The sequence below is a fragment of the Bufo gargarizans genome, chromosome 9, assembly GCF_014858855.1.
Source record: "Bufo gargarizans isolate SCDJY-AF-19 chromosome 9, ASM1485885v1, whole genome shotgun sequence".
Classification (NCBI taxonomy): domain Eukaryota; kingdom Metazoa; phylum Chordata; class Amphibia; order Anura; family Bufonidae; genus Bufo; species Bufo gargarizans.
This window is the reverse complement of record NC_058088.1, coordinates 159,250,342-159,275,606: the sequence shown is the minus strand read 5'-3', so window position 1 is coordinate 159,275,606 and position 25,265 is coordinate 159,250,342. Positions and strand designations below refer to the sequence as shown.

At 46.2% G+C, this 25,265-nt stretch overlaps 2 protein-coding genes across 3 annotated transcripts in view; one reads left to right on the top strand and one right to left on the bottom strand.

Annotated features, from left to right (window-relative positions):
- Window positions 1–1,284: 1,284 nt before the first annotated feature.
- On the bottom strand, window positions 1,285–24,110 carry RBM18 (RNA binding motif protein 18). The gene is made up of 6 exons (XM_044305433.1): window positions 24,010–24,110; window positions 15,175–15,308; window positions 14,636–14,762; window positions 13,076–13,162; window positions 11,502–11,587; window positions 1,285–3,974 (listed from the first exon to the last, which is right to left on the bottom strand). The coding sequence occupies exons 2-6, from the start codon at window positions 15,285–15,287 to the stop codon at window positions 3,815–3,817; spliced, it is 573 nt and encodes a 190-aa protein (XP_044161368.1). The 5' UTR covers window positions 15,288–15,308; window positions 24,010–24,110; the 3' UTR covers window positions 1,285–3,814.
- The window catches only part of MRRF (mitochondrial ribosome recycling factor), a 35,716-nt gene continuing 34,465 nt past the window's right edge, over window positions 24,015–25,265 (top strand). Inside the window, exon 1 of one of the 2 annotated variants that reach the window (XM_044305432.1) lies at window positions 24,015–24,150. Coding sequence is in view for 1 of the 2 variants with exons in the window: in XM_044305430.1 (XP_044161365.1) it covers window positions 24,284–24,285 (2 nt within the window). In the remaining variant the exon portion in view is untranslated. Of the gene's footprint in view, window positions 24,286–25,265 lie in introns of both variants that reach the window. The other variant, XM_044305430.1, reaches the window with a different exon arrangement.

The window sequence follows — 25,265 nt, the reverse complement described above, 5'->3', positions numbered from 1 at the left end:
AGGGATCATCATCAATTACCCCCAATGTGTTTGCCTAGAACTCACCCAGACTGCCTGTTCCTTTTGATATTTTGGGTAAGCATACACAAGCTAACAAATATAACTTCTAGTCTCATGAGGTGGATTTCTGTAGAGCAAGAAGAACCATCCAGAAGACGAGCAAGAAGAACCATCCAGAAGACAGCAGCAAGTCTCAAACATAAAAGAAACTCCAGAAAATACAAAAAGGAAAAAAATATTTATTTTGTATATTTGCAAACGGAATCGAACCACAATACAACCATCGCTGGTGACATCTTACTGAAATAGACAGACTTCTGATAACCAGAACTTTTTTCTAGATCCGACACCTCAGTGCTATAGCAATGATGTCACTTATTAGAGAAGCATATGAAGAATGGCAAAAACTAATCACCAACCATATTACTTAGGCCAAATTCACAAGCGCGTATTCAATCCGTGAAATAAGCTTCCCGTGACACGAGCTCACGGCATGATAATGATTTATAATGCTGTGTGTTCCGGCCCCACTTTGACGGTACTTTATTGTACGCACATAATGTGGTCGGGCAGGAACACACAGCATTATAAATCAGTATCAAATTATTATAGGAGCAGTGTTCAGTCCAGAAAATACAGAATAGGCTTGGGTGAAAATGTCCTTACTCTACAGCAAAGTAATATAAAAGATGTAGTTTAAAAGTATAATAGTACACATTAGCTACAGTGGTATTCCTTAAGATAGGCCATCAATATCTGATTCTTAGGGATCCAACACCCCCACCAATCAGCTGTTTCGGGGGCACCCCGGCGCCAGAACTAGACAGCTCCTTCCACGCTGTACTGGACTTGAGCTGATACAGAACAGCTGATCGTCAGGGGTGCACGGCGTCAGACCTCTGCCGATCAGATATCGATGGCCTATCCGGAGTATAATCCAAAAATAATAAAATTCTGGAATACCCCTTTAAAAAACTGCAGTAACCAGTCTAACATTAGCTGTGTTCACATAGGGCAGTTTTAGAGCATCATAAGGGCTCATGCACAGTACACTTCATAGAGCACTGTTCCTAACCCTCATAGAATTAACCCCTTAGAGCAGGCATCCTCAAACTGCGGCTCTCCAGCTGTTGCAAAACTACAACTCCCAGGATGCCCGAACAGCCTACAGCAGGGCATTGTGGGAGTTGTAGTTTTACAACAGCTGGAGGGCCGCAGTTTGAGGATGCCTGCCTTGGAGCTCCTCTGTGGTGCCTAAGGAGAACGTCTTTTTTCCTCAACCAGGTTTTCCGTTATAATGAATCCCAGTTTTAACACCTGTTCACATAATGCGGTATTTCCCCGTATCTCGGAGAATGCCAGGATACATCCCAATTTACTTTACTGGGGAAAACCAAGGCTCTGTACTTGTCCTCTGCGTAGGTACCATTTATGAGCAATTTGAATCAAAACTGCCAAGTGTGGACACAGCCTTACAGGTTTTTTTACATTACAAACAGCAATAAATATGGCAAATAATATATTTTGTGTTACTCAAATGCTGGCCAGATAGCGAGACTTCCATCCTCAAATCCCCTACAACTGTTTTAGAAAATACTTCCCTATGAAAGAACAAACCTGCACAGTGCTGCTCCTGTTATTCCCCCTGGAAAAATATAAATAATTGACAACTGGGCGTACACATTCCCCCTTTCAATAGGATGTGTTATTACCGTCTGAAGCAGCGTCATAGTGTGTATGACGAGAAGAGCTGTGGCATACAGTTGTCAGTGTCACTCATGCATTTCTAGGATGTATAACAGAGGTACAAAATGTAGAATCATAACAGAAAAATCCAGAACTGGAAATGCAAAACGAGCGAACACTTCTGCTCGCACACAACCTGATGTTCTCCTACAGTTTGGACTTTGCGCGCGTCCAATAATACATCAAACGTTCCCCTTTGATGAAAGATCTTTATTTAACGTAGTGCAAAACAGTCCAATCCACCGCATTCGAGTGTAGTATCCAAAAATCACACAAAGAAACTGGCGGATCAGGTCAAAAAGAATAAATTACTTTGAGTTTTACAGTCTATGTTCTGTAGTGCAAGGCAAATCATATGTAGAAATGGCAATGTACAGTAATGGTGAAATAGTTGTCAAGATTAGCCAATGACAGGCCCAGACAAGAGCACCGCATCCAAACTGGCTCCGCTGTGCGGCGGCTATGGGGGTTCCACTCTCTCCGGGGTTCTATGAATCTCTGTGTCATGCTCCGCCTCCTTCAGAAGTGCAGTGAAGGCTCATGTGATCCCTTCTGGTTGACTAGACTCTTGCTTATGACACAAATCCTACAGGCAGTCATGTGAGCACTTCTGATTGGCCAAAAGTGCTTACGTTTTGACCCCCGTCTTTAGATTAACAAATTGGTGGGCCAAATGGAAGATGCCCCTGAATCGACAATTGACTGTAATAACGGATATTCTTTTAGGGCGTATTCACATGTTACATGTAGACGTGTGAAGGCAACTTAAAGGGGTTGTTCACCTCCGGGGGCCTTTCAGACAGAACCATCCCCCACCACCACTAACGTAGCCAGACCTGCAGAGGGAGGCATACTTACCTGCTTCTGGGTTTCTGACCCCTTTGCTCCCATTGCTCTGTGGCCTCCCTGTGTCACCATACAGTTTTGGCCGCTGATTGTCTGCAGCGGTGACGTGTCCACCATGAGTCACGTGACCCACTGCCATGACACATGGCGAACACGTCAACGCTGCAGGCAGTCTAACCAGTTCTTGACATGGGGAGACTGGCGAGTGGCAGTGAAGGAGTCGGAACCCGGCGTCAGTTAGCAGGTAGGTATGGTTCCCTCCACAGGTCCAGCCATGTTGGTGGGTATGAACAGCCCCTTTAAAAATAGAAACGTAAAAAAAGGACCTATTCATAATGACTGTGAAGATTTCCTTTGCAGTAATCTAGATGTGTCACACTCAACTCCCTTACATCCAACAGTCCCATATGTTTCTGGCTGGCAGACAGATATGTATGAGAATAATGCATTAAGGGGGCCTCCAAAATTGGTTTCAACGTACGCATGCAGCAATGTAGGGTAGGTCCCCCGATACATAACCCAACCTCTCGCGACAATCCGGTCTGCTAAAAGAAATGCAGAAAAGGTCTTCAGTGCACTACGGGCAGGCCACTCTGTTTGGTGCACCACCGCTCCAACAGTGATGTCACCCAGGCCTCTGCCTCATGTTTTAGAGCTGGTAGACAGGCCCCGCCCACAGTGCACCAAAAACCTTACTTGCATAGAAAGAAGCTTATCTCAGGATTAGTGGTCCGGGTTTTCACAGGAAAGGTAGGTTGTCCCAGTTTCCAGCCATTTGAAGATTTTCAAGGAATCCTCCCGGAGGTCCACCCATAAAACACACATGAGCCTCATGGCTTCTGTGCACAACGAAGCCACGACAGGTCAAAGTCGGATCAGATTTTCGGCCAATCCCATTGTCTCATAGGGTCCAGCAGATCTTTTTGACAGCACTCTGCGCCACCGCTGCCATACAGGGAGTACATGTGGTATATGCCTTCTACCTTATTAGTAAAATAAAAGCACACACGAGAAATACCTGCATATAAAAGAACCGCACACACACAGAATGCAAAAGTCACCAACCGGCCAAAATCTGCTCTCCGTTCCTGAAAATTCAAGTCTGCAAGGAAAAGGTTTGATGAGGTCTGTGTTATTATAATTAACGGTATTACGGGGTCTACACATTGTGGGGTTGTGCGAAGAGTCTGTGGAGCCTCAGGAGTCTTGAGGAACGGTGACGTCATCTCTTAGTTTTCCATGAACTTCTGGAATACGGCGTACTCCTTTTCTTCTCAGAAGCCTTAAAATAGGAATAGGGAGGCTGGCTGGGGAGGTCATGGTCTGGATTCTCTGCCATCATCTTCAGCTTTGCCTCAATTGCTTTAATCTTGGCGCTGACACTGTGCAAAGAAATAAAAGTTGTAGGTGAGCAGAAAGCAGGAGAGCCCCATGTCTGCAGGAGAAGCCCCATGTCTGCAGGAGAAGCCCCATGTCTGCAGGAGAAGCCCCATGTCTGCAGGAGAAGCCCCATGTCTGCAGGAGAAGCCCCATGTCTGCAGGAGAAGCCCCATGTCTGCAGGAGAAGCCCCATGTCTGCAGGAGAAGCCCCATGTCTGCAGGAGAGGCCCCATGTCTGCAGGAGAGGCCCCATGTCTGCAGGAGAGGCCCCATGTCTGCAGGAGAGGCCCCATGTCTGCAGGAGAAGCCCCATGTCTGCAGGAGAAGCCCCATGTCTGCAGGAGAAGCCCCATGTCTGCAGGAGAAGCCCCATGTCTGCAGGGTCAGACTACGGCTACGCACAGGGTCGGGCAGAATCACTTATCCTGCCTAATAATTACACTACAGTCTAGAGACTCTAGAGATGAGCCCGATATTGCAGTGGTTGATACTGGGTGACAAGTCTACTCTAACGTAATATCATCTATTAGTTGCTTAACCCTTTCAGGACCAAGTGATTTTCTTTTTTTATTCCATTTTTGTTTTTTACTCAATTCCATCCCAAAGCCATAACTTGTTTTTTTGCCAGACAAGTTGTGCTTTCTAATGGCACCATTTACGGTTGCATTCAACGTAGTTGGAAACGTGGGGTGTGTATGACTATTTGATCACTTTTTGTGGGTTGATGAAGTCACCAAAAAACGGTGAATCGGCGTTCTTGTTCTCGGCAATGCCCATGATGTTTATTTTTTTAATTGTTTATGTATTTTTATTTTGTAGAAGGGGGGGGGGGGGTATTTGAATTGTTATTTTTGTTATATTTTGAAAAACTTTTTTTTATTTTATTTTTTTTTATTTTTTTTTTTGTTTCTAACGAGCAACCATTAAATTGCTTCTCTCATAGACACCAATACATTAGCATTGCTGTGTGTGAGGCAGGCTCTCCATAGGAACTAATGTGCAGCAGCCTCGTATCACTCAGGAGTACAGAGGCTGCCACACACTACATTCGGCTCCCCGATCCTCGCTAGGGGGAGCTGGTGCATGTCTGGGAGCGTGCACTCCTGGTTTTCGACCTCCCAAATGCCGTGGTCACATTTTACCATGGCATCCGAGGGGTTAAATGTATGTTATCAACGTTATCGGGGGGCATCCTGAAGCCCCCCCCACCGCCGATCTGAGTGGTCTAAAACGCTCAGAGTAGGTGACAGACTCCCTTTAAAGAAGACCGGTCCCCTTTCCTGACATGTCTGTTTTAGTAACTACTTGCATCCCCCTTGTAATAACAATGCTAGAGCAACTGCATGTTGTGCCATTCCTCTATTATTCCTACTAGAAATGTATGACTGAATTGCCAGCAGTCTGCAATAATAAAGATCCATCTGGGCGTGGGTCCCTGTACAGTCTGACATTATCCAATCAGCGCTGCCAGTGTCAGAGTACGCAGGGACGACCCCCCCCCCCCCCAAACTGGTAAAAGCTTTATGGTTGCAGACTGCTAGCAATTCATTCATCAACTTCTAGTAGGAGCAATAGAGGAAAGCCACAACATACAGTTACAGGAAAAGATGCTTCAGAATTGTAATTACATTGGACATGCCAGGAGAGGTGACAGGTCCTTTTACGCCAAGTCCCTTCCTGCCAGGTCACGCCCACCTTTCCTCTAAGGCAGGAGTCAAAAAAATAAAAATAAGTTTGTAAAGCACTCAATAAATGTTATGCAAAGAATGTACAGATTGAGTAAGAAATCTCCCCACAGGGTCCGTATGCAGTCGGTAAGCAACGGCGACATCCCTCTGCACTGGAGCTGTATACACCAAACACTAGAAGTGGACGCCCCCCTTTAGTATGTAAGCAGAGCTCTCATTGGGAGACACTAGATTTGGTAATATTACCGACAATAATTACAGGCGCTCCTGTTTACGTTCACACTGCGCAGCGGATCCCTACGACCTGTTAGAGGCCGCAGAACTCACCGGCATGAAATAGAGCCCCGAAGGAGCCGGGGACATGATACTGGCTGTTTAGCCTTGATTGTTGTACGTCTGACCTCTCTACCCCAGACCTACGGTTCATTGCTGCTCCCCAGGGAAAATCAGCTTCCTGTTAAAGCAACAGCGCTCAATCAATCAGTTTAACCTCTCGTGGCCCAGCCTGCTGCCTCGGGCTAGCAGACTACATTTGCCCTTCCATTTCCTGACCACTTAGAAACACACAGGTTGTTTGATCAGTGCATTACCCATGTGGCCGACAGGATCAGCAGAAGGACTGAGGCCCCCCCGCTCATTGAAAAGGCTCTCTATACCCCTGCGTACCCCACAGTATCTGCTCTGGTGGTAGTTATGAATACACAGACCACAGGATGGCACTGGTAACCATTACTGGGGAGTATATACCTTCAGAGGCTGCAGGTGAGGTCACAAGGAATCTCAAATACAAAATGAAGCAACTTTGGAAACAGTCTCCAAATATACGACCCTTTTCATATACAGCTCCTGTGTATGGCTATAGACTCACAGCCATGTGAGCGCCTCTTCCTCCTAGCTGGACGTCAGTTCCCCGGCACATTAGGGGCGATTTATCAAACTGGTGTTCAGGAAAACTGGCTTAGGCTACTTACACACTTGCGTTGGTAATTTCGGATCTCAATACCGGAATTAAACAGATTGGTTTTGATTTTGTACATCAGTATGCATCCTCTCCGTTACGATGCGGTTGTGTGAAATCAAAACGGAAACAAAAAAAACGGAGCAGTCACTAAATACATTAAAAGTCAATAGGTGATGGATCCTGTTTTTTTACGCTCCTAAAAAAAACGGATCCGTCACCATTGACTTACATTGTTTTCGGTGACAGATTTGTTTTTTTACGTTTTTAAGACCGGACACTAAACCGCAGCTTGCAGTGGTTTTGTGTCTGGTCACTAAACGGAATGCTGCCAGAACGGAAGACAGACCGGTCGCACAGTATCCTGCCACACTGCGGATTACACACGTTGTTTCCGTGCAAATTCCCATGTGGAAAAACCGCAGCACAATACGGTACCAGCAAAGCGTATGAAAATGGACAATGTACACTTTGCAGATTTTTCTCCTGCTGTGTGGATTTCCGAATTAGGGTTTAGCTGTGGATTTCACCCTTTTCAGATGAAGGGTGAGATCCACTGCAAAACTGCATCAAATCTGCACCACAAACACGTAAAAAATTGCAGTTTTTGGTGCGCTTTGGGTGCACAAATGCTGAAAGAAATTTGTGGGGATGTTCTGCACATTCACTTGCACCCGTCTGCAGATACCCTAAGGGTCCTTTCATACTGCATTGTGCAGCACCTGTCGGAGGTATATGTCGGGAGGATCTCTTCCAGCGTATACCTCCGATACATCCGTCCACCATGCACTATCCCACAGAGCACAACAAATGTACACTGGCCTGACACGGGCCAATATTACACTCTTTCAACCTCTGTGGGGTGAACGGTGGCCTATGGATATGCTTGACATGGATGCTGGAAGTTACTGTATTTATATTTCCTATAAGACGCACCGGCCCATAAGACGCACCTAGGTTTTTGAGGAGGAAAATAAGAAAAAAAATAATTTGAACCAAAAAGTGTGCTTTTGGTGGGCTTTGAACTAATGGTAGCTTGTGGATGGCACCGTCATGGGGGCGTCTGTGGATGGCACCGTCATGGGGGCGTCTGTGGATGGCACCGTCATGGGGGCGTCTGTGGATGGCACCGTCATGGGGGCGTCTGTGGATGGCATGACACTGCTATAGGGAAGGGGGGGGATCTGTGGATAACAGATAAATAGCATCTTATGTTATGTGTCATCCACAGATCCCCCCATAACAGTGTCCCTGTGAATGACCCCCAATAAAGGGGGTGGGGGCTGACATCTACAGTAGTTTTGTAATGGCAGCTGGGCCCAGTGCAGTCACTGTATTCTATTGCACCGGGCCCCGCTCACTGTACTAATCGTATCTAACTGCCTGCTATGGTCATAAGTACAGGCTGCTGGATTGCAGATTTTCTATAGTAAAACATTGCCTGCAGTTAGATACGATTTGCAAAAAACGATTCTGTTACAATATTACAAGCGCATTCATCCGTGATGACCGGATCCGGTTGTATTAGGTCTTCTATAGCCATGACGGATCTGTTATGAACACCATTAAAAGTCATTAGGGGACGGATCTGTTTTCTATTGTGTCAGAGAAAACGGATCAGTCCCCATTGACTTACATTGTGTGTCAGGACGGATCCGTCTTGCTCCGCACTACATCGCGGATGGAAAAACGCAACCAAACGGAAACGCATTTTGGCGCATTCAGTTTTGTTCAGTTTTGTCCCCATTGACAATGAATAGGGACAAAACTGAAGCGTTTTCATCCGCTATTGAGATCCTATGTAGCCTAATACACTCTGTGTTTCAGCTCTTCACCATGTTCAATATCTGTTTGATGTCAGTGAATAGAAACATTCTTGATTAAGCGTAGAAGCTGAACAAGCATACAGCCGAGCGCCTGCTGCAATTGTATCCAGTGCAGTCACTTCTCCGTGACCTAAATACAAAAGGCGCGCTCATGTGTCGCCTTTCAGTTTGATACAAGGTGTCAGGGTGAACAAAGGGGGGAATTTATTACTGCATTTGCGCCACAATTGTGGCATTCAAAAGTATCAAATGATGGCACGTGCCATACGTAGTCAATAACATGGGACTTTTTTGCCAGTTTAGTTCTCTCTCGCCACTTCTCGAAAGTGAAGAGAAAAGCGGTCGAAGTGTAAAAGGAGGGGGCGGACTGGAATCCGGGTTGTTTAGCGCACAGAGCACCGTCTGGGCTGGAAAACGGTGAAACATGTTCATCTGTCAGCAATGTTACGTCCATAGGGGTCTTCACTCTACACAGGAGCGGACTGAGATCTTGAAAACGGAGCAGAATCGATACCCACAAGAATTGTTGCTTTTGATGATATGCGCAATAATCCACCTTTCATTACTCACAGCTCCTTTGTAAAATTATAGGTGGAATTTCATTGGTTGCTAAAGGCAACTGAGCCAGTTTGATGAATGACCCCTTATATTTAACCAGTTCAAGACCAGGCAAATTCCCATTTTTTTAGTACATGCATCTCTGAAAGCCATAACTTTTTATGAAAACAGTTTTTGTGACTTTTTTCAGTGATACTGGGGCTTTATCTTTATGTGGAGTTTTAGAATTTTTAGTATTGTTATATCTACGAAAATGTAAAAAAAAAAAAAAAAGAAACTGAAAAAAAAAAAAAAAAGGGCTAGAGCCTGCAGTATGGCTTTTTTTTTTAATGATATTTATTTTTTACGCTTTGTCATCCCCCATACAAAACTAGAGCCTGCAGTGTGGCTTTAAAAAAAATAAAAATAAATTATATATATTATTTTTTTACGCTTTGTCTTTGATTCTCCATACAAAACTTGGGGGGCATTTGACATTACATTTTTTATGCCGATTTCTCCTGTAAATGGGGCTGCCATTTGAGCTCTAGTTACGGGGGGAATACAGCCCCCAGACTAGACCTTATCTGGTCCGAGGGCTACATTGTCAGATTGAACCAACCCCAAGGGCCACAATATATGCTATATATGTCAAATAGGTGCTGGTCCCACCTCAGGTATGACCAAGGCCCCAGACCTCCAAGCTTCATGCACCTTCCTGTGTCTTTCTACCTGTGCTGAAGAAGTCCCGGATTTCGGATGCGAGCTTCATACAATATACTTCTCCTACAGGGAGTCCAGTGTCTGCGTGGCTACCAAGTCTGCTAGGACAACCAGGAACATACGTGCAGATTTAGGGCTCTTTCACACTTGCGTTGTCCGGATCCGTCGTGTACTCCACTTGCCGGGATTACACGCCGGATCCGGAAAAACGCAAGTGAACTGAAAGCATTTGAAGACGGATCAGTCTTCAAAATACGTTCAGTGTTACTATGGCAGCCAGGACGCTATTAAAGTCCTGGTTGCCATATTAGTAGTGGGGAGCGGGGAGAATTATACTTACCGTCCGTGCGGCTCCCGGGGCGCTCCAGAATGACGTGTCCATGCGATCACGTCATCCATGCGCGTGGGGCGCCCTGACGTCATTCTGGAGCGCCCCGGGAGCCGCACGGACAGTAAGTATGCTGCTCCCCCGCTCCCCGCTACACTTTACCATGGCTGCCAGGACTTTAGCGTCCCGGCAGCCATGGTAACTATTCAGAAAAAGCTAAACGTCGGATCCGGTAATGCGCCGAAACGATGTTTAGCTTAAGGGCGGATCCGGGTTAATGTCTTTCAATGGGCATTAATTCCGGATCTGTCGATGCGGCAAGTGTTCAGGATTTTTGTCCGGAGCAAAAAGCGCAGCATGCTGTGGTATTTTCTCCGGCCAAAAAACATTCCAGTCCTGAACTGAAGACATCCTGATGCATCCTGAACGGATTTCTCTCCATTCAGAATGCATTAGGATAAAACTGATCAGGATTCTTCCGGCATAGAGCCCCGACGACGGAACTCTATGCCGGAAGAAAAGAACGCAAGTGTGAAAGAGCCCTTAAGGGGAATCTGTCACCATGATCTCGGACTATTGTCTGCAGTAATGCATGACTTGTACTGCAGATAAAGGGGGAGATTTATCAAAACTGGAGCAAAGGAAAACTGACTTAGGGCGGGTTCACACCAGCGTTAGTAATTCCGTCATACTGTTCCATTATAACAGGGTTATAACGGAATTTTAAGACGAAATGCAAGTCGGAACCCTTTAAGAAGGATTCTGTTTTGCTCCGTCCTAATACATTTCTAAGGGCACGTTATGCATGACGGAAAAAAAAAAAGGTCCTGTCGATGTTATTTGTGCCCATAGAAATGTATTAGGACGGAGCAAAGCGGAATGCCTCTTAAAGGGTTCCGTATTGCATTCCGTTATAACTCGTGTTAACGGAACAGTATAATGGAATTACTGACGCAAACCTGCCCTTAGTTGCCTCTAGCAACCAAGCAGATTGATCCTTTCATTTTCGAAAGGTGCGCTGAAAAATGAAAGGTGGAATCTGATTGGTTGCTAAGCCAGTTAATAAATCTCTCCCAAAGCGTTCAGATTGATATTTCTTATTTCCCTATTGCCTCCCGTTCCCCCGCTGTCAGCGCTCAGAGCTGTGCTGAAATACACAGTCCGGACTGCTGTGCCACGCTAACATAATGGAGAGGACTCCTGCGCACGCACACAGTCCTGGCAACGTACAGCAGCCGGGGAACAGAGGACAGTAGGAAAATCAAACATAGCAATCTGGTCTTCTTATCTGCAATACTACCCCTGTATTACTGCAGAAGGTTGCGGGAACAAATTCCCCTAAACGGTGGACCGCCCAGGCGTACATACAGACAACATGGTAAAATAAAGCTGGACATGAAGCACACCTTACATACACATTGCAATGACACGTGAATGGATATGCTACAAGCAAAGCACGTAAAAGTTACCTTATAGTGGACTGAGTTGGTTCTATGCTTGAAGATGGTTCCAAACTGATTGGCAAGACCTTTTCACTTTTATAATTATCGTATCTCTGCAAAAGATGGAAACAACGGATCGTACGTGAAGTCACGATAAATAGTGCCATGGTGTTGCTTTAATCATAGGGCTATACAGTGAAGGCCTATCCTTAGGACAGGTGGAAGTCCGATCCCAGGACGCAGAATGAGGAGATGTGGTGCACAGGGGTCTGCTGGAGCCACTTGTTTCCCATCCTGGTACCTCAGCTCAGACCCATTCAGAGTGAACTACTATGCACTTTATTACTGCTAGGGAACGCCCACGAGAAATAAGAACTCTAAAGGAACATTCGTTTTACTAACCAATAGTCTATCATCGAGAGGGTCAGGCATCCAGTGTTCCTTTAGTCTAGACCAGGCATGCTCAACCTGCGGCCGTCCAGCTGTTGTAACACTACAACTCCCACAATTCCCCGCTGTAGGCTGTTTGGGCATGCTGGGAGTTGTAGTTTTGCAACAGCTGGAGGGCCGCAGGTTGAGCATACCTGGTCTAGATGGAAAAAGCCAAGTTCGAAGAGGCAACATTCAAGACTATATACGGATGCAGCAGAGTTAGGGCTCATGCACATGACCGCACGTAATTTGCGGTCCGCAAAAAAACGGATGACGTCTGTGTGCATTCCGCATTTTGCGGAACGCAACAGCTGGCCCCTAATAGAACAGTACTATCCTTGTCCGTAATAATAATATGACATGTTCTATTTTTTTGCATAACAGAAACACGGACATATGGAAACGGAATGCACACGGAGTAACTTCCGTTTTTTTTGCGGACCCATTGAAATAAATGGTCCGTATACGGTCCGCAAAAAAAAAAGAAAAACGGAACGGAAAAGGAAAGAAAATACATTCGTGTGCATGAGGCCTTAACAGTCACAATTGGTGAGTTATTACATCTAGTTGACGCGTTAGGATGGTTAATTCTGCGACATCTGTACAAACTAAAAATGGCTGCCAGAGCAATACAGTGTCCCATTAGCCTACAGTTCTAACTAAGGCTACTTTCACATTAGCGGTTTTTGCAGATCCGTCATGGATATACGAAAAACGCTTCCGTTACAATTATACAACCGCATGCATCCGTCATGAATGGATCCAGTTGTATTATGTCTTCTATAGCCATGACAGTCATGATCACCATTGAAAGTCAATGGGGGACGTATCCATTTTCTATTGGGTCAGAGAAAACTGATCCGTCCCCATTGACTTACATTGTGTGTCAGGATGGATCCATCTTGCTTCGCACCACATGGTGGACAGAAATGCTGCAGGCAGCGTTTTAGTGTCCGCCTCCAGAGCGGAATGGTGATTGATCGGAGGCAAACTGATGCTTTCTGAGCAGATCCATTTCCGTTTAGAATGCATTAGGGAAAAAAACTGATCTGTCTTGGACCGCTTTTGAAATCCCATGACGGATCTCAGAAACGGAAAGCCAAAACGCTAGTGTGAAAGTAGCCTAACATGTAGCGTCCTTACTGGCTTTTGATATTTAGGGATGTTACCTTAATTTGTGCATGTGCCCATCTCACGACCAATTTCTTTGACAGGGCCATTTTTCCATTGAGGCATTGGATAGCTTTTTCAGCTTCCTGTATAAAAAAATTAATAAAATATTGAAACAATAGGTGCCTTGGTATCGTTCTTACCCTAATACATTAAAGGCTATGTACACCGTTGTGGGGCAGTTTTTTTTTTTATCATTGCATTTTAGTCATTTGGGGCAAAAAATATTTTTTGCAATTGTCTTTATTAAAAATATTGAGCCATTCTGTCACAAAGGGTTAACCGTTTTTCTAGCTGTGTACATCCTTTGACTTTTTGCCGGTCATCTAATAACCCAGGTCATAAACAGTTATTTAAGCCACATATTTAGTTACTCGCATCTAGTAAGATAAGGAGTGAGCTTTGATGAGTGTTTATAAGGTCTGAGAGCAGAGATAAGGAGCCTGTCAGCTCCCTGTCTGACGGAGCAGAGAGAAAATTCAGAGACTACTAGTAGAGCATCTCAGCTATGTACAGAGAAAAGGACTCCATATTTTTTTGCAGTAATAAAAAAAATGCTCCCAAAGGAGTACATAGCTAATAATTCACAATCAGGCAGCTTGTACTGCTCGCTTTCTGGACTTAAATCCGTGTGCAATAACAGATGACGCTCTATGTCTGAAACAGCCACATAAGGTAGAAGACAAAGAGGAATAGATGGCTCAAAGTGAGGGCTTGAGTCAAATGGGCGTCTATTCTCATGATCAGCAAAGGCCCCAGTGGTTGGATTCTCGATGGAGAGGGGGATATGTTCTTGTAATGAGACACCCTTTAAATAAATTAAAAAAACATCAAAAACTGGGTGCTCTGTATGTACAGGAATACATGATACCCCTGCTACAATTGCTATAAAAAGGGTAAAATGGTAAAAACTAATGGGATTTTTCCCACCATGGGAAGTGATGGCTTATTGCTAGGATAGGCCATTGCTAAATGATGGGTCCTAATGGTTGGACCTCTACCAATCATAATGTTATTAAAAGTGGGACTACCGCCCCCACATCCCACTGAGGGCCATAATAATAATTCGGTGAGACACGGGGTCTCTCTGCATGTGGTAATTGATGCATATCGTGCAGAATATGTAATACCCCATACACATTATTTGTCCCAGTGCATGTCTATCCAGCTTCACTTTTATCAAAATCTAAAAAGGCCTTGTCTGGGATTAGAAAGAAGGGCCCAGATTTACTAATGTATCCGAGGTAGAAATCTGTCCAAAAAGCCTTAGCGGAATGTGGGCAGGGCTTTGTGGGAAAGAGGGCGGGGCCTAATATCGTCATTTTGTCACAAATTTGTGCCAGAATTCTGGTGTAAAAATGGGTAAACCAGACAATAGTTGGTACAGAGCCAGAGATCCCTGCAGCAGATTTATCATCCACCAGCCTGAGCCCCTGTGATAAATCTGGTGCAGGTCTACACAGCCTAAGCTTACACCATCTATAGGATTAGTAAATCTGGGCCAAGGCTCTACTTTTTGAAATGTGAAATACTGTATGGATTGGTCATGATAAACTTACCAGTTTTGTTTCAAAATTTACAAAGCAGTAGCCCCGAGGTTGCCCTTCCAGGGGCCCCGATTTGTGAAACAGGAAATCAAACTGTTTCACGTTGCCAAATTTCTGCAGTAATTTCAACAGGTGGTACCTGAAGGAATGGAACAGATCAATTCTGCATTAACAAAAAGTGAATGAAAGAAGCAATCGCTGATATATTATAAAGATGCTTAAAGGGGTTATTCCACAAAAATGACTGACCACATCACTGGTGGTCCAACAGCAGCCACCAGTATTCCCCAAGTCCCGCTTATGAATAATGTGGTAGCGCACATGTCGGTCCAGTGCTCCGTCAGTCACACAGAAATTAAGCGGTGAATCGACTTGTACACTACTACTTCATCCTTAGAGGGGACTGTCCATTTTCAGGATCACTGGGGGTCTCAGTGGTTGGACCACCCATGATCTGATATTTATCTCTTACACCATGGACAGGTGATAATTCATTTCCATGGGATAACCCCTTAACTTTACACATTGGATAATACCGACTTAACACTCACTCAGTGATTTTAGGGTCCAGATTCCCAATCCATAACCGATGTCCATCCTGAAGTGAACCCTCAGACAGGATCGACGCGTTCTCCAGAGGCAATGATTTCAATTCTTCCTCCATCGATGTGTCCTACAAACAGCACTAAGAACAGAAGCACAAAAAAACGTATCAATACGAATTACAGACATTTCGGAAAGTGTTTTATCCATCTAAACTGGGGTTGGAAGGAATCCATTTGTGTTCTGCCTCCACGTCATCATTCAGTTAGGTCTCAGGCAGATATGTAAATGATTACAGGTGTGGTCTGATTAGATAATGGGTTTTGCCACAAGAAGGTGTAAAAATGCTTCCCTGCTGCCCTATGAAAGGGCTCTAAGAGGCTACTTTTGGGTAGCGTACCTCTGGATGAGAGATTGTTGACTGCTAGACATGGCTCTACAAAGCACTAAGACATTTTGCCTGGTTGAAAGACTTTAGGAGGGAGCATCATTGGGCGTAGGATGGTTGTTACGGCAAACTGATCGCACTCTAGGCCATTCTGATCTAGCTGTTAGGAGGTGGTGGGAGCAGTGGTTACATGAGGGCACGCACACATGATGAATAGGCTCCGGGCGGCTTAGACAGACCACCAGTAGAGAGGATTGTTTGATCCCCTGACAAGCGAAAGCACAGTTTTGTGGTCCACCATCCAGACACAGGTGGCACCTCCCTTACACACCCCAGTCTATGGACGAACCATTTCCAGGCACTTAGCAGAAGGAAATTTGGTGTCACAGCACATCACGTGTCCTGCCATTTACAGCCAGCCACTATCGCCTCCATGTGCAGTGGTTTTGTGAACGAGAAAGCTGCACTGCTATGGACTGGAACTGTATTGCCTTTAGCAAGGAATCCAGGCTCTGTTTGGGATCTGATGACAGTCGGATTGTATGGAGGACTGGTGGTAAGTGCTTCCATCCTGCCTTTGCTGTGGAGCGACACACTGCCCCAAACTGCTGGTGTGATGATCTGGGGAGCCATCACATACGACAGTCGGTCACCCCTAGTAGTGACACGTGGGACACCAACAGCTCAGATATCGGCAGGACGTCCGGCAGCCACATGTGTTCCTCTCATGGCTGGGCTTCCAACTGGCACTTTTCATCAGGATAATGCTTACCCCCACACAGCAGGGGTTTCTTACAAATGTCTCTGCCAGATAGTAACACTTCCTTGGCCTGCCAGGTCCCCGATTTATCGCCAATCAAGCACTTATGAGACCAGCTGGGACACCAGCTTCAGCAACCCTGGAGTATGCAGGATCTATAGGCCCAGCTGCATCATCTGTGAGCATACTCCATCTTGTATCCAGGCTAGAGGCCGTATCTCATCTTGTATCCAGGCTAGAGGCCGTATCTCATCTTGTATCCAGGCTAGAGGCCCTATCTCATCTTGTATCCAGGCTAGAGGCCCTATCTCATCTTGTATCCAGGCTAGAGGCCCCATCTCGTCTTGTATCCAGGCTAGAGGCCCCATCTCGTCTTGTATCCAGGCTAGAGGCCCCATCTCGTCTTGTATCCAGGCTAGAGGCCCCATCTCGTCTTGTATCCAGGCTAGAGGCCGTATCTCATCTTGTATCCAGGCTAGAGGCAGTATCTCATCTTGTATCCAGGCTAGAGGCAGTATCTCATCTTGTATCCAGGCTAGAGGCCCTATCTCATCTTGTATCCAGGCTAGAGGCCGTAACTCATCTTGTATCCAGGCTAGAGGCCGTATCTCATCTTGTATCCAGGCTAGAGGCCGTATCTCATCTTGTATCCAGGCTAGAGGCCGTATCTCATCTTGTATCCAGGCTAGAGGCCGTATCTCATCTTGTATCCAGGCTAGAGGCCCTATCTCATCTTGTATCCAGGCTAGAGGCCCTATCTCATCTTGTATCCAGGCTAGAGGCCCCATCTCATCTTGTATCCAGGCTAGAGGCCGTATCTCATCTTGTATCCAGGCTAGAGGCTGTAACTCATCTTGTATCCAGGCTAGAGGCCCTATCTCATCTTGTATCCAGGCTAGAGGCCGTATCTCATCTTGTATCCAGGCTAGAGGCCCTATCTCATCTTGTATCCAGGCTAGAGGCCCTATCTCATCTTGTATCCAGGCTAGAGGCCCTATCTCATCTTGTATCCAGGCTAGAGGCCCTATCTCATCTTGTATCCAGGCTAGAGGCCCTATCTCATCTTGTATCCAGGCTAGAGGCCCTATCTCATCTTGTATCCAGGCTAGAGGCCCTATCTCATCTTGTATCCAGGCTAGAGGCCCTATCTCATCTTGTATCCAGGCTAGAGGCCCTATCTCATCTTGTATCCAGGCTAGAGGCCGTATCTCATCTTGTATCCAGGCTAGAGGCCGTATCTCATCTTGTATCCAGGGTAGAGGAGGCCCTAGAGCCCCTTTTCAATTGTTTTCCCATATAAATGTATCCTTTTGCTCTACTATTGTAATCACATATCATCATTACATTTGCACATAGAAAGTTTCATTAGTTTCCAACAAATCCTTCTTGGTGCATAATTTTTTGGATCAATGATCATAGAACGGATTTTCAGATACAGAAATCTCTGAGGTATGAATATTTCAAGTGTCCAATTCATTATATTTATCCCCTTCCCAAAAATCCTAAGGCCTCTTGCACACAAATGTTTTTTTTTTTTTTTTCTGTTTAGGTTCCGTTTTTTGCGTTCCGTATATGGACCGTATACGGAACCATTGATTTCAATGGATCCGGGAAAAAAAACAAAAAAATACGGAAGGTACCTTCCATATGCCTTCTGTTTACGTTCCATTCAAAGATAGAACATGTCCTATTATTGTTCACATAACGGACAAGGATAGTACTGTTCTATCAGGGGGCCAGCTGTTCCGCTCCGCAAAAAAACGGTATGCACACGGACATCATCCGTATTTTTTGCGGATCTGTTCTTTGCGGACCACAAAATACTGAAAAAGCCATACGGTCGTGTGCAAGAGGCCTAAGGAAGATACTCAATGATGACATTCACTTGTATTCTCCCAGCAGCCTTGTTTTATGTAAATGTATAATGAAAAGTTATGTAAATCGGAAATCTCTCACAATATTCAAACCTTCTTCTTGCTGGCAGTGAATAGGAACATGTTACATAGTTGGGAAGGTTAGAAAAAGACATAGGTCTAAAAACAGTCCAACATATAATCATACTGTGTTGATCCAGAATAAAGCAAAAAATAAAAAAACCTACGGAGTGGTCACCAATTGCCCCGTATTAAAGGTGTTGGCGCATATCCTAGCAATATGCAACCAATATCAGATAGGTCCCACACCGCTCTCTAGAACTTGGCCCCCCAAAGCATGGTCACCCTCCATTAACTTCTGTGGAAGTGCCGAAAAGAGCCGAGTGCTGGCTCTCCTATTTCAGGAACTCCCATGGAAGTGAATGGAGAGACGGCCGCACCTGCACGGTGCGCCGCTATGAGTTATCCGGAAATAGCTGAGTGCACTCAAAGTGAATGGAGAGCATGCCTTCACTTTGGGGCCCCGGTTCTAGAGATATTGGTGGGATATCCTACTCAGATGCCCAACCCCTTTAAAGGGGTATTTACATCACGGACAATGGGGGAATATGGAATATCCCCAATTGTCTGATAGACCCGCACCTACACCGAGATCAGAGTGGGGAAAGGTGGTGGAGGACACACTGCGCATGTGTACCCGCATCCATTCATTTCTATGGGGCCGCTGAAAATGGCCGAGCACTGGCTTGGCTATTTTCATCGTCCCCAAAGAAATGAATGGGAGCGGTGGCCGCGCAAGCGCGGTGCGCTCCCGTTCACTTGTATGGGGAGAGCGCTTGGCGGTGGCAACCACCACTCTCCCAGCTCTGTTCTCAGTGTAGGTGCGGGTCCCAGAGGTGGGAGCTGCACCTATCAGACAATAGGGGCATATCCTAGTGATATACCCCCATTGTCTGTGATGGGAATACCCCTTTAAGGAAGAAAAATTCCTTTCCAATTCCAAATCAGGCAATCAGAATGAATCCCTCCAGAAACATAGAACCCATAACCTACATTCCAGATCTTTCCTGAACTCCATAACACCCAGGGTTCTACTCCCCAAACCACAGTCACAGGAGAGTACTCCTTCTCCCTAGTAGTCACATTGGTGCCCTCTTCTTCAGTAATCACTGCAACGCCCTCTTACCCTAGTGGTCACAGCAGTGCCCCCATCCCTCAGTATCTTCGCCCCTTCTCATTCTAAAGTCAAAACAGAGCCACCCCCAGTAACCACAGCTGGCAGAAATACATGTGAAAGACTATCCCAGCATCTTCTGGATCCCCCATAGGTCTGGGCTCACGAGGGTGATGCAGAAGGAGCATCTCAAGCATTCTTCATCGATATGCTATGAGATTAAAAACCCATGGCCTTGCCCTGCATGGCAGCAAAGCACAGTGCCAAGCCTACCCTTTAGAAGTGGAAGGATCAGAAAGGACGGCTTACATGGCTGGGGGAAGAGCATTGTGTGAGAACGTGCTGATCGGATAGAAATCTGGCGCTGTGTGTGGCCAGCTTCAGGATACGGTCACGTGCGCTCCTCTATAGTGTTACAGGGCACCAGGCGCCATTACATCAGATCTGCTGTGATATAGCCTTATTCTGGTCTGGTAAGGATCAGCGTCTTTCCGTGATTAGCTACGATTCCTGCGAGACGATGAATGAAATTCACAGCCAAGTATCAGCCGGTGAGACAAAGCATTCGACGCCAATCAATACAAAGGAAATCACTGCTCAACGTCACGAGGAGACACCGCGGACAACCCAATGTCTTCTGAGGTATCATCAGGACACCGCGCTATGGAGCGTTCTCAGAGCAACAGCCAACAGCTCACCATCAGAGCGGTCAAAAAGGAGACCTACAAGTCCTAGTGCAAAATCAGGTCCACGTCTTGTCCTGTGTGACTATAACCTAATGTAATCTTCAGGAGCCAACTTAGGTTTTCTTAGTAGCGGGACCAGTAAGAGCATCTTCAGATAGCAGATGTTCCATAAGGATTTGGGCACGAACTCCAAGACCAAAAAACATGGAGGGATCTGCTCAAAATATGCAGTGTAAACTGAGCAACTGACCTGCTCGTTCATGCAGTGGTCTCCGCAGCCACATGTGGATTAGCCCCAGTGACTGGAGGTAAATCCACGTGCAGTTCTGTGACGTGTACAACTGCAAATCAAAGGGGTCAAGGGACTTCTGCTGCAGTTTCCACAGTGGATGTTCCCGGTAGAAAAATATGGGGTTTTTCTGAGTATCTAATGCTGAAGGGTCGTTACTCACCTCACCGACTCCCCACCACTGCTGTTCTGCTTAGCCAATCACTGGTCACAGGTGCAGCCAGTACAAGCCGCTTCCTGTGTGTCAAGCCTGGGAAGCGGGGGGGGGGATCAGTGGGGTGAATATTGTTTGGCATTTTTAACCCATTCTGCCCCATAGTTTTTTTTTAAACTGTTATAAAATGCCATCAACAGAAAACAACAACCTCAACTTTCTAGGAGTCTTGGCTTCCTGGCTCCAGAGACTTATTCTCCTCTGAACTATGTGCTCTTACACAAATGCACAGTACAAGTGACATATACGCATGCTTACTACACACACAGTACAAGTGACATATACGCATGCTTACTACACACACGGTACAAGTGACATATACGCATGCTTACTACACACACGGTACAAGTGACATATACGCATGCTTACTACACACACAGTACAAGTGACATATACGCATGCTTACTACACACCGGGTACAAGTGACATATACGCATGCTTACTACACACCGGGTACAAGTGACATATACGCATGCTTACTACACACCGGGTACAAGTGACATATACGCATGCTTACTACACACACAGTACAAGTGACATATACGCATGCTTACTACACACCCAGTACAAGTGACATATACGCATGCTTACTACACACCCAGTACAAGTGACATATACGCATGCTTACTACACACCCAGTACAAGTGACATATACGCATGCTTACTACACACCCAGTACAAGTGATATATATACGCATGCTTACTACACACCGGGTACAAGTGACATATACACATGCTTACTACACACCCGGTACAAGTGACATATACGCATGCTTACTACACACACAGTACAAGTGACATATACACATGCTTACTACACACCCGGTACAAGTGACATATACGCATGCTTACTACACACCCAGTACAAGTGACATATACGCATGCTTACTACACACACGGTACAAGTGACATATACGCATGCTTACTACACACACAGTACAAGTGACATATACACATGCTTACTACACACCCGGTACAAGTGACATATACGCATGCTTACTACACACCCGGTACAAGTGACATATACGCATGCTTACTACACACCCGGTACAAGTGACATATACGCATGCTTACTACACACACGGTACAAGTGACATATACACATGCTTACTACACACACGGTACAAGTGACATATACACATGCTTACTACACACCCAGTACAAGTGATATATATACGCATGCTTACTACACACACGGTACAAGTGACATATACGCATGCTTACTACACACCGGGTACAAGTGACATATACGCATGCTTACTACACACACAGTACAAGTGACATATACGCATGCTTACTACACACCCAGTACAAGTGACATATACGCATGCTTACTACATACCCAGTACAAGTGACATATACGCATGCTTACTACACACACAGTACAAGTGACATATACACATGCTTACTACACACCCAGTACAAGTGACATATACGCATGCTTACTACACACCGGGTACAAGTGACATATACGCATGCTTACTACACACACAGTACAAGTGACATATACACATGCTTACTACACACCCAGTACAAGTGACATATACGCATGCTTACTACACACACGGTACAAGTGACATATACGCATGCTTACTACACACCCAGTACAAGTGACATATACGCATGCTTACTACACACCCAGTACAAGTGACATATACGCATGCTTACTACACACCCAGTACAAGTGACATATACGCATGCTTACTACATACACAGTACAAGTGACATATACGCATGCTTACTACACACACAGTACAAGTGACATATACGCATGCTTACTACACACACGGTACAAGTGACATATACGCATGCTTACTACATACACGGTACAAGTAACATATGTACTATACACTACAGGATTCGGTGTATGGTTTATTATATCCAATAAACCATTCACCTGCCTTTTCTACAAAAATCCATAGAAAATTCACATATAGGCTGTTAAAGGGGTTGTCCAGGCTCAGAGCTGCACCCGGACATCCCCCCATTTTCACCCAGGCAGCCCCCCTGATATGAGCATTGCGCACTCCATGCTCCGATGCGCTCCCTTGTCCTGCGCTGTGTCGCTCAGGGCACAGGCTTCTTTGTGTATATTTTTACACTGCTAGGTGGAGGCTTCCGCCTAGCAATGTTCCCGGTGACGTCATCGGCTCTGATGGGTGGGCTTCAGCCCTGCCTAAGGGTACTTTCACATTTGCGGCAGAGAGATCCGGCAACCTGCATGCAAACACAAAGCATTCGTAAACTGATCCGGATCCGTCTCACAAATACATTGCAAGAACGGATCCGTCTGTCTGTCATACGGACAAACGGATCAGTTTTTTGTTGTTTTTTTTCTCCCACATTTTTATGTGCAGACCAGAAGGACGGATCCGGCATTAATACATTTCAATGTACACTAATGCCGAATCCGGCAAGTGTTCCAGAATTTGGGCAGGAGATAAAACCGTAGCATGCTGCCGTATTATCTCCGTCCTGATCAGTCAAAATGACTGAACTGAAGACATCGTGATGCATCCTGAACGGATTACTCTCCATTCAGAATGCATGGGGATAAAACTGATCAGTTCTTTTCCGGTATTGAGCCTCTAGGATGGAACTCAGCGCCGGAAAAGAATAACGCTAGTGTGAAAGTATAAGCCGCTTTATAGGCTAAAGCCCGCCATTACTGCCGATGAGGTCACTGGGCTCACTGCTAGGCGGAAGCCTCCTCCTAGCTTACCCATGAAGAGCCCAGTACGTCGACGGATCTCCAAAAAAATGCCTGGCAAAGGAGAGCATCACATCACGAAAATCTCCGATGATATCAGGGAGGATGAGTGGGGTAAGAAGGGGATAATGTCCGGGTTCAGCTCTGAACCCAGACAACCCCTTTAAATGTGTTTTCTGTGGGTATGTAATACTTTTGATCTATCCTCGGGTCATGTGACTGATAGAAGTGATGTCACTGGAGCGCAACAGTCTCTTCAAGCAGCTGATTGGCAGGGCTGCCGAGAGTCGGACCCCCACTGATCAGATATCCTAACAATAGGCCATCAATATCAGAGACAACCCCTTTAATAGGTGATACTACATGATGGAAGTGCCCTTTAATTGCTCTGGGGGGGAGGGGGGTCAGCTGTCACCTGTGGCTAGTAACAATGTTGTGATCTGCTGGCGCCCCCTGCTGGTTGGTGGCGCAGAACTGCAGGCTAATATCGGATCACACTAGTAATTGTTAGTCGTGTAAATCCCCAACCGATTCCTTCCGCTTATCATAAGCCAGAGATTCACACGGGCGTTGGTGACAGCGGTTTCTTCGCGGTACTTGTCCATTGCAAGTCACCGGCAAGTGAGCCCTGTCCGGTACCGTCCTGCCGGTGAACGGTAGGAATGAGGCCGCCAGGAGGCCGCGGCGCTGCTCCGCAGTCTCCCGCCACAGACGAGCTCTCCGCCCGCAGTGTGTGTCCCATATTTACCCTGAAACGTCCGCTCGGTTCCAGGCTCCCAATCATCCTACCAGCCGAGCACCTCTGACGTCAGCAGGAGGCGACACCGCCTGGTCCCGGCGCATGGTGATGACGTAGCGGCCCCAGCCGAGCCCCCGTTGCCAGTGAGAGGTAAGGGTGAGGGGGAGATCTCCATGTATCTTCTAATTGTTCAGCTCCTGTATGTGACACGTGTAACCTGATCCCTCGGACAGGACTCCTCCATGTGACTTTCATCTCTGCAGTCCGTGGGATCTTAATCAAAATGTACATTTTTTGTGTAAATGCAAACTTTATTGAGCAATCATTATTGTGGTCTGATGCATTGGCTGAGATTAGAGATGAGTGAACCGGGTTGGTAATTATTGGAACATACTATGATTGGTCACTGTCACTAGTGGGGTACCACAGGGGTCAGTATTGGAGGGGTCACCGTCACTAGTGGGGTACCACAGGGGTCAGTATTGGAGAGGTCACTAGTGGGGTACCACAGGGGTCAGTATTGGAGAGGTCACCGTCACTAGTGGGGTACCACAGGGGTCAGTATTGGAGAGGTCACCGTCACTAGTGGGGTACCACAGGGGTCAGTATTGGAGAGGTCACCATCACTAGTGGGGTACCACAGGGGTCAGTATTGGAGAGGTACCGTCACTAGTGGGGTACCACAGGGGTCAGTATTGGAGAGGTCACCATCACTAGTGGGGTACCACAGGCGTCAGTATTGGAGAGGTACCGTCACTAGTGGGGTACCACAGGGGTCAGTATTGGAGGGGTCACAGTCACTAGTGGGGTACCACAGGGGTCAGTATTGGAGAGGTACCGTCACTAGTGGGGTACCGCAGGGGACAGTATTGGAGAGGTCACCGTCACTAGTGGGGTACCACAGGGGTCAGTATTGGAGAGGTCACCTTCACTAGTGGGGTACCTCAGGGGTCAGTATTGGAGAGGTCACTATCACTAGTGGGGTACCACAGGGGTCAGTATTGGAGAGGTCACTATCACTAGTGGGGTACCACAGGGGTCAGTATTGGAGAGGTACCGTCACTAGTGGGGTACCTCAGGGGTCAGTATTGGAGAGGTCACCGTCACTAGTGGGGTACCACAGGGGTCAGTATTGGAGGGGTCACCTTCACTAGTGGGGTACCACAGGGGTCAGTATTGGAGAGGTCACTAGTGGGGTACCTCAGGGGTCAGTATTGGAGAGGTCACTGTCACTAATAGGGTACCACAGGGGTCAGTATTGGAGG